This window comes from Zingiber officinale, chromosome 1B (assembly GCF_018446385.1).
Source record: "Zingiber officinale cultivar Zhangliang chromosome 1B, Zo_v1.1, whole genome shotgun sequence".
Classification (NCBI taxonomy): domain Eukaryota; kingdom Viridiplantae; phylum Streptophyta; class Magnoliopsida; order Zingiberales; family Zingiberaceae; genus Zingiber; species Zingiber officinale.
The window spans coordinates 28,879,926-28,890,353 of record NC_055986.1 but is presented as its reverse complement, the minus strand read 5'-3'; the positions used below and the strand labels follow the sequence as shown (position 1 = coordinate 28,890,353).

The following is a 10,428-nucleotide window of genomic DNA, read 5'->3' as shown; positions in this document are numbered from 1 at the left end:
ACTTTCAGTTTTCAAAGGAGTTTGGTAAAAGTAAGATCATATTTTTAGAATGTGTTTGTAAAATTTGTTTTCTAAAATCAAATTTTCAAAGTGTAAAAGTGTTAGATTCAAAACCATGGTTTAAAATACTTGAAAAGGTCAGTTTTTCAAAAACTAGGAAAAATGGATAAAAAGTTGTGAGGTAAAAGAATTTCACAATTTTAAACAAGTTGTTTTTAAACTTTGATTTTCAAAATTAAGTTTAAAATTCAATTTGGAAAACTAAAGTAGTTTTATTTCTCCCCCTGAAATTGATACTTAACTCTAACCAGCTGTCTAACCAATTAGGTACTAACTAACTATCAGAAGATAGTAGCTTTCACTAGGTTAGTCAGATTAAGGAAATTATAATCAGTTAGTGTTTGACTTGACTGATGAACTTTAATCTGTTTAATATCTGAATTGTATTTAATGTCCAAACTTATGTTGATGCACTGAAATAAGCATCTTAAGTCCAGACAGTTGGCCTATGCATCTCACCCCTTTCTATGTTTATCAAACACAAGCAAGGTAAGCCTAAGATGTTGGTGAGATGCTCAAGAACTAAACCTATGGGTACATGCTTTCTAAGGATTCAAAACTAGTCTAAGGCCAAAACTGTTTTCGAAAGTCTAAAAAATGGAAAGTTTGAAAACAAACAAGTTTAGCCTATAAGTTGGTGAAATCAATTTTGAAAGTATTTTTGAGATTTCCTAGTCTATTGAGCACATCCCTAATTGTCGTCGTAAGTTGCTAAATTCACTTTCAGTGAGTGGTTTTGTAAAAATGTCAGCTAAATTTGATTTAGACTCAACGTACTTGAGTTCAATATCACCTTTAGTAACATGATCCCTGATGAAGTGGTGCCTAATTTCAATATGTTTGGTTCTTGAATGATGCACAGGATTCTTGGTTAAGTTAATTGAACTTATATTGTCAATTAATACTTTTACATTTGTGATATTTAAGTTGAAATCTTTTTTTAATTCAATATTACCTATACCAATTACCTTGAGTTTACCGTTGTTTCCAAAGGCAACTGTTCCTAGGCTTTTGTAGGTTAATTGAGTGAACTTGGTGTGATCTCCAGTCATATGTTTGGAGCAACCACTGTCCAAAATCCACTTGGTTTCCTACAACAAGTAGGATTTTTATGTTAGTCTTAGTTTATCAATTTTTAATCAATCATTAAAAAAAATCTTAATTTTGAAATTAATTTTTAAGTTTAAAATTTTTGAAAATGATTTTTAAGTTTAAAAATTTTGACAATAATTTTTAAGTTAAAATTTTGAAAATAATTTTTAAGTTTAAAATTTTTAAGTTAAAATTTTGAAAATAATTTTTAAGTTTAAAATTTTTGAAAATGATTTTTAAGTTTAAAAATTTTGACAATAATTTTTAAGTTAAAATTTTGAAAATAATTTTTAAGTTAAAATTTTGAAAATAATTTTTAAGTTTAAAATTTTTAAGTTAAAATTTTGAAAATAATTTTTAAGTTTTGAAAATAATTTTTAAGTTAAAATTTTGAAAATAATTTTTAAGTTTAAAATTTTGAAGATAATTTTTAAGTTAAAATTTTGAAAATAATTTTTAAGTTTAAAGTTTTTAAGTTAAAATTTTGAAAATAATTTTTAAGTTTAAAATTTTGAAGATAATTTTTAAGTTAAAATTTTGAAAATAATTTTTAAGTTTAAAATTAAAGTTTTTAAGTTAAAATTTTGAAAATAATTTTTAAGTTTAAAATTGAAAATAATTTTTAAGTTTAAAATTTTGAAGTTAATTTTTAAAGCCTTATTCATCTCACCCGAACTATATTATCAATCAGGGAAACCTATGGTTTTGTGAGATGAAATTGGTTTGATTATAGAGTTTTGGTTTAACTAGTGTTAGATTCAGACTTAGCTTTGGTTTCCACAAATAGACATTCTTCGGATAAACTTCTAAGCTTGGTGAGTCTCATGGACATCATTAGAAGTAACCAACCTTTCGAAGTTTTCCGAATAGTCCTATCCATGGAACTTAGTACTAAATCTTGGTCTAACTGGTTAGGATTCGTTTAAGGGTAGCTTCGGTCAGTTCCACTTGGCCAAATGCACCAGATCGAAGCCATATCTTTCTAGACATGCGATGCCCAAGCTTCCCTAACGTACTATCATCCAAAAACTTCACCAGTACCAAGAGTCAAGTTAAACTTGGTCTCTTTTTACTAATCCTAATTACCCTGTCGGGTTAGTTTGTTTTGGGTTACCCTGTCGGGTATGTTAGTTTTGGAGGTGCCAGCTATTCTGGAGCCTCCCCCTGAATTATTGGCCATTAGTTTAGATTTTGGGTTTGTGTCAATTCTTTTTATAGTTATAATCAACTTGGTGATAATCTAAATTTTGTTGAGTTTTGAATTTTGATTTTAAGTTAAATTTATATTTTAGTTTTTGATCTGATTTATTCAAGTTTATATAATGTATTTTATCTTTAGGTATATAGAATTGATTAAGTCCTACTTGCGTGGTTAAGCACGCTTTCGGGACCCAAGCTTGTTTAGTTGCTTTGTGTTGGGTTAATAATGATTTAAAGGTTTTGTTTGAGTTTGACTTATATCCAAGTCCGGTTTTATTATAGCATGCCTTTTGGTTATTTAGAATTAAATCTAAATTTTTAGATCTTGTTGTGAATTTTTCCAACAATTCTTTTAACTTATTAATTTCATTTTTTAATGATAAATTCTCTTCCTCAAGTGTTCGATCTTGAGTTGGATTCGAATTTTTTAATTGTTCCTTGAGGTTTTGATTTTCCTCAAGAAGCGATTTATTTTCATTTTCCAACTTAACTACTTTTTTATTTAAACACGAGATAATTCTAAAGAATTTACGATTTAAGTTTAGGTATACCTCTTCGGAACCTTCAGAAACGAGTGCGGACTCGTGGCTCGATTCGGGTTCGGACCCGTCTTCCGATTCCTCTGATTCGTCTTCTGTTTCAGCTTCGCGAGCCATCAGCGCGAGGTGACTTTGGTGCTTTTGCCTTTCTCCTTCCGATTCGTCTGAGGAGGAATCGTCCCATGTTGCTTTGAGGGCTTTCTTCTTTGTTGACTTTGGTTTGTCAAGTTTCAATCTTGGGCATTCGTTCTTGTAGTGCCCCTTTTTGTTACATCCGAAACATGTGACATTTCTTGAGTCGGCTGGCGAACTGATCTTCTGAAGATCCTGTTTGCTGAAGCTTCTCTTTTTCCTGGTGAACATTTTCCTTACCAGGTTCACCAGGTGTTCTTCGTCTTCAGAGTCTTGATCGGAATCTTCTTCAGATTCGGGTTTGTTCTTCTTTTCTTTAGAGGAACCTGCAAATAAAGCTACACCTTTCTCGACCCCGGCGTTAGTTTGCTCATGAAGTTCTAATTCACAGAAGAGTTCATCCAATTTTAATTTAGATAATTTTTTTGAAATTTTGTAGGCATCTACGATTGATGCCCACAAATTGTTTCGCGGAAAAAGCATTTAACGCGTACCTGATTAAGTCTCGGTTCTCCATTTGGTGGCCTATCGCGTGGAGACCGTTGAGGATATCTTTGACCCTCGCGTGGAGCTGACTTGCCGTTTCTCCTTCCTGCATTTTTATATTAAAAATTTTATTTAACAGCAAATCCCTTTTTGTTACCTTTGCGTCACTTGTTCCTTCGTGCAGCTCGATCAGTTTATCCCAAAGCTCCTTAGTGTTTTCATGTGGTCCGACCCGGTTCAGTTCTTCTCGTGTTAGTCCGCAGTGTAGAGTATTGATGGCTTTGTTTTCAATTGATGCCTTTTTCTTTATATCATTTGTCCATTCTTCAGGGTCTACTATTTTCCCGGAGTTGTCTACTGGAATTTTGTAAGCCTTTGTGACGCACATCCATTGGTCGTAGTCTGTCTTCATGTAGACCTCCATTCTCCTCTTCCAGTACGAAAAGTCATCCCCGTTGAATAGGGGAGGACGTACTGTGCTGAAGCCTTCTTGTTGAGACATCTTATCCTGCACACACTAAATTAACTGGAAAAAAAATCCCAAGACTTCGTCTTGGATTAGCAGTGCGGGAGAAATAGAAACTCTAAGTTGGTGTTGTACCAATTTTGATTTTAAATGCAACGAAAAAAAACTTTCAAAAAGATAATAATATCAGTTTGGAATTGTTAAAAAAAATGATTTCACCCCCTGTCTGATTGGTGGTTGCACCAAATCAGAGCGGTACCTGCTCTGATACCACTTGTAAGACCGTTAGATTCGATAGAGGGGGGGGTGAATATCGATTCGAAAATCTCGAGTTAAAACGCAGCGGAAAAGTAAAGAAGTAAAGAGATGACACTGTTGATTTTTACTTCGTTCGGAGCCTGTGACGACTCCTACTCGAAGGCCCGTACTCCTTGAGTACTTTCGTTGGGCAATTCACTAGCAATTCGGATAATTACAATTTACGTACAAATATTGCTAATGAAAAAGAAAGAAAACAAAGCTAACCGACAAACAATGAATTAAAAAGAGAGCCGGAGTGAGTCGTCGGAGCTTTGTGAACGTTGTTGGAGCGCAGAGCAGCAGAGTGATTGGACTCAGAGTTCTCAGAAGACTGATATCTTGAAGCTCCTGCCTGGGGCTTCTTTTATATGCTGCTCCGGACACCTGGAATGTGACGTAACACTCCCAACCAGCATGCTCCAAGTGTCAACGCCGTCCTGGGGATAAAACTTGCCTCCGGGCGCCCGGACCCCTCTTCTCCAGAAAGTCCTTCTCCTGCAAGAAAAGGTTAGTCCGAGGCAAATGTACCCTGCAGCAAAGATTGTTAGCACAGTTTTATAGATAAGCAAAGTATGACTTAGATTCCGTCTTTCCGAGACCGGAATCTAGTCACGATCTCGACTTAGATATCCGAAATGGATCTAAGCCGGATCGACGCCTAATGTTCCCTTCCCGGGAACGCGTCCTCACAGTCACTCCCCTCCAGTGACTTACCTCACTTACCTGCCAGACGTCCGGTCAGCCCGTCGACCCGTCTGGACTTCTTGCCAAGCGTCCGGTCAGCCCGTCGACCCGCTTGGACTTCTCGCCAGCTATCCGGTCAGCCCGTCGACCTAGCTGGACTTCTCGCCAAGCGTCCGGTCAGCCCGTCGACCCGCTTGGACTTCTCGCCAGCTATCCGGTCAGCCCGTCGACCTAGCTGGACTTTTCCTGCACACTTGATAAAAGTGTCAGACAACAACACAACTAACTTAACCCATTTGTCATTCATCAAAACCTGGGTTAGACCGTTAGTGCTACCCGCACCAACACCGGTGTCGCTTTAACCGATCAGGGTGACGATTCAGTTGAGGGATTGATTGTTGGTGGAGGATGCAAGGGTTGCCCCTTTAATATCGCTTGCACTGTTGTCGCTACCAATTTGTCGAAATCCTCTATTGTCATAGCAATGATGTTAAGTCTTTCGACATCATGCATCTTAATATTTCGATTTAGGTCTTTAACTCAGTTTTCCCATAAATGGCGTCAATTTGATTATATCCGCAAATGTCGATGAATGAATCATCAGTGAGTTAACTTTATCGTCAACTTTAATCACCAATTGATTGATGACAACGAAGATGATGTGGTTTTGTGAGCTTAAACGATAGTAAATAAGAAGAAAAAATATTAGAATGACGATCAAGGGTTTCCCACATAGTCACTTCGATGCTCAAGTTAGAGGGTGAAGATGAAGGAAGAGAGCAATATTAGGGTTTAGACATATGTGTATATATCTTCGATGTCGGAAAGAGCTACTTTTTATAGAGAGACACTAGACTTTTTTTCTTCTGTTCCGATCTTCATGTTATTATTATTTAATTTTTTAAATAATACATAATTTATTCATGTTGCTATCTTTTTCCTAAAATAATTCAAGATTTACGTGATGATTATCTTTTTCTCGAAATAATTTGAAATTTATATAACAATTATCCTTTTTCTGAAATGATCTTACCTTCTAAGTCGAGTTGCCAAGGAGAATAGAGACTAAGGAGTCAAGATATACCCAACAAGATGGAATATGCGTCGGAAGCTAGGGTAGATCTGAGAAGTCGGGGTGCGTCTAAAAAATCAGAATACTTCCCATGAAGCCAAGGTACATCCAAGGAGTTGAGATACGATCAAGAGGTCGAGGTGCACCCAGAAATCGGGATGCATCCAAGAAATTAGAGTTCAACTTAATTTTTCCTACCATCATCTCAACAGGATCACTGATCAACCAACATGTGACATGTCAGTTATATACGTTTCGAAGACATGACATATATTGAGATTCAAATCTATCCGAATTTCCTCATCTCCTTGACTCCTATTATATACATTTAAATTTTGAACCGATCAAGCTGATTTAATTTATTTAACAATATTTGCTAACAGCTATAGAAGTGTAGTAGTTATGATTGGATAACTACTCTAACACGTTTATTTTTCGCATACAACTAACTAATAAATTTGGATGATAAAAAAATAACAATATCAAACTGTTTACTGGAGGACGATTGTGATTGATTGGGTGGGACATCCTTCTAGTTAAACACGCTCTTTCATTTTTCTATAATGTTATTTAGAAATTCTAGTGCCCTGATGAATAAAAAAAATAGCATGTGATAAAATGCTATAATATTTTTTTTTATATATAAAAGGCTCATTTTGTCCGAATGAAATATACAAAATATCCCTCCATTTCAATCAGGAATAAAACTAAAGTCATTTTCGTTCATCATTACTTTAGCTAGGCTAATTAAGAAATTTACCTTTTGATTATTAAGATCAAATGTAGTATATGTTATTATCAATTTAATATCTAATATAAAAAATTAAATTAATTTTTTATAAAAGGAAAATTATTATAGCAGTTTTCTGTTGAGTTGTGAAAGTATGCAGGTACTATAGTCTTTTATCTCAAACTGTTTTGACCAAAATGTGTCAAAATAAAGTCAGAATTGAAATCTGTATAACTTATTGATTATAAATATCAAGAATTCGACATTCAAAAGTGTAATAAAAGGTTCACGATTTGAATTTGGGATAAATATTTTGAAAGCCTATTTCGAGTGTCAGATTTACTCGATAAGTGAATTAAGAGGAAAGTCTATCTTCCTTCGAGATTTGCCGGCATAAAACTCAAATATTTTGATTTAAAAAAAAATGATTTCTAATAAAAAGGATGTTTTTTAGTAATTAAAGAGCGAGAGAGATTTTTTTAGCATAGAAAGCAAGTAGACAACTGGGATTAATTAACATGCTTACCTAAAAGTAAAATTTAAATTAATTCAATGCTAATGCTTTATTTTTTTTATATATATTAATTCGACAGATCATCCACGGCACTTAATTTGCCCAACCACCTGAAAAACCATGGCAAGAAAGAAAAAAATAAATATCTATTTTATAAAAGGAAACAATGTACATAAAAAAATCTAAATCAACTAAATATTAAATATCAAGTTAATATTTTATAGAAATTGGCTGTTTGCCTGTTCCGTGTTCATCGGTGTTCATTGGATCCTCCAGTTTGCTGCCGAGCCGGTTGTTGCGCTAGCAGCTCGAGCCGACGCCATAAGTGGGTCTGGCCAAGGCGCAAGTTTTCGGGAGTGGGTGAGAGAAGGCAACCGACAATAGAAGGTGATCCAATACGACCACCAACCCCCGGTCCTGGTAGTCGGCCACCGGATCAGTGTCGTCATGATCGGACGGTCGGATCCGATCGTTGGGCCGGTTACCACCCAGTAGCAGTCGACTCGCGCGGCTATAAATGGTCGTCGGGGTTGGAGCACTGCGGATGTGTGGAAAGGGTAAGCCGCTCCGTCGAAGCAGATAGAAAGGCGGAGGCGATTAGGCATTTAGGCTTCGGGGAACTCTACCTCTCTGCCTGCGCGTCGCGTCTATCCTTGAGGTGAGCACTCTTTTGTCTCTGTGCTTTAGATCTCTTCCCTGGAAGTTGTCCCTTGGTTTTGATTTTCTTGGAAGCGGTGTTGTTTGACGGGTTTCTAATTGATCGATTCTGTCTGACCTAGATTTTTTATGTAGGTTTGTTTCCTGATCCTTGTTGGAATCGTCGTTTTCCGTTCCTACCCTGACTGGATTTTTTTGAGTCTTGTTGGCGTTTACATGATTACTTCGGATCTGAATTATCTCGATCTATTGATTGATTTCTTCTAGTATAAGATTTATCTTTGGAGTCATAGTTGTCGAATTTGAGAACGTTGTAGATGATTTAGTATGGTTTGCTTTTCGGGTAACATTTCCTGCACAAATCTTCCATCCAGTTGAACCGCAGGCGTACAATTTGTGAATTCTATATCGTGGAATCGACGAATCTTTCCTTATCCTTCAAGCCTAAGCTTTCTTGTGACCGTAGTTTGCTTTGTCGGTCAAGTTAATTTTAATTGAAAGACTTGTTACTGAGCTTTCTGGTGACATGTTGCTTCAAGTTCCCGCTATATTATTCTCTCCAGATACTCGTGGTATATAAATTCAAGATTCTCGTTTAGCTTGTGCCTAAAGCAGTTCAATCAAGGACTCGTCTCAACTTCTGAATCTCACTTTTTAAATCCATATATTTGAACATTACTAAAGCTTTTACTTCTATGTTTTGGAATTCTGATGTTGTATTTTCATAGGTTAATCTTCACGATACGTTTTGTTCTCATTGCACGATTCAATAATGTCTTTCCCTTTTATATTGGCTACTTAAAAAAGTGCACTGACATTTCTTTTCCACAATCCTGTATGTTATCTCTTCTGTTTCCGACGATTCAGCTCAAATTAAGATGGAGGATACCTTCCTTTTCACCTCTGAATCTGTCAACGAGGGACACCCTGACAAGCTCTGCGATCAGATCTCGGATGCGGTTCTCGACGCTTGCCTCGAGCAGGATCCTGACAGCAAGGTTGCATGTGAGACCTGCTCGAAGACCAACATGGTGATGGTGTTCGGCGAGATTACAACCAAGGGCAAAATCGACTATGAGAAGATTGTCCGCGACACCTGCCGTTCAATCGGGTTCACGTCTGATGATGTCGGCCTCGATGCCGATCACTGTAACGTGCTTATGTACATCGAGCAGCAGTCACCTGACATCGCCCAGGGTGTTCACGGCCACTTCACTAAGCGCCCGGAGGAGATTGGCGCTGGCGACCAGGGACACATGTTTGGCTACGCGACTGACGAGACTCCTGAGCTGATGCCCCTCAGCCATGTCCTCGCAACCCAGTTGGGTGCTCGCCTCACTGAGGTCCGCAAGAACGGGACTTGTGCTTGGCTGAGGCCAGATGGTAAGACCCAGGTGACCGTGGAGTATCGCAATGATCACGGTGCCATGGTTCCAGTCCGCGTCCACACAGTGCTCATCTCCACCCAACATGATGAGACCGTGACCAACGATGAAATTGCTGCCGATCTCAAGGAGCACGTTATCAAGCCAGTCATTCCTGAGAAGTATCTCGATGAGAAGACCATCTTTCATTTGAACCCCTCTGGCCGATTTGTCATCGGCGGGCCTCACGGTGACGCTGGACTCACTGGCCGCAAGATCATCATCGACACTTATGGAGGCTGGGGAGCACATGGCGGCGGTGCCTTCTCAGGCAAGGACCCTACAAAGGTCGATCGCAGCGGTGCCTACATTGCAAGGCAGGCTACGAAGAGCATCGTGGCCAATGGGCTCGCTCGACGTTGCATAGTGCAGGTTTCTTATGCCATTGGCGTCCCTGAGCCCCTCTCTGTGTTTGTGGACACCTATGGAACAGGGAAGATTCCTGATAAGGAGATACTTCAGATCGTGAAGGAGAATTTTGACTTCAGGCCTGGCATGATCACCATTAACCTTGACCTGAAAAGGGGTGGCCACAGGTTCCTCAAGACTGCGGCTTATGGACATTTTGGGAGAGACGACCCAGACTTCACCTGGGAGGTTGTCAAGCCGCTCAAGTGGGATAAGCCATCTGCGTAGGTTGGAACTTGCCCTATCCCTGGTGCTATCCTATCTATAATCGCTCGGAGTGAAACTTAATTATCTTTTTCCATTTGTCTTGTCCTTTTCTTTGCTTAACGCGTGGGTGCGTGCTTGTCCCTAGACAACGACTCCTGGTTTGGGCCCAGAATTGCAGACATACATGTACACTAGCTGTCACTGGTTCAGTGGAAGAAAAATATCCTTGATATAAAATCAAGTTTCCTTCAATTAAATAATATATGGTCTGTAAAATCTGTCACCTATGATTGTTCTACTTGAAAAAGGAGTAAATCAAAAAATTTAAATTAGCAATCATATAGAACGATAATTCTTCAATCTGGACTGGGATTCGACTATTTTTCAATTCAAACTCTTCTATATCGCCTTTTAAAACATTGTCATCGATAGTCATATTCAACCTTACAATAGTCTA

The 10,428-nt window shown here is 37.8% G+C and overlaps 1 protein-coding gene across 1 annotated transcript; it reads left to right on the top strand.

The window, feature by feature from the left end:
- Window positions 1-7,789: 7,789 nt before the first annotated feature.
- LOC122054195 (S-adenosylmethionine synthase-like) lies at window positions 7,790-10,228 on the top strand. The gene is made up of 2 exons (XM_042616008.1): window positions 7,790-7,933; window positions 8,800-10,228. Exon 2 carries the CDS (start codon window positions 8,811-8,813, stop codon window positions 9,990-9,992), a length of 1,182 nt encoding a protein of 393 aa, XP_042471942.1. The 5' UTR covers window positions 7,790-7,933; window positions 8,800-8,810; the 3' UTR covers window positions 9,993-10,228.
- The last annotated feature ends 200 nt before the right edge of the window (window positions 10,229-10,428 follow it).

Excerpts from the sequence above, each read along its gene's own strand:
- LOC122054195 (XM_042616008.1), top strand. The coding sequence starts at position 8,811 with ATGGAGGATACCTTCCTTTTCACCTCTGAATCTGTCAACGAGGGACAC.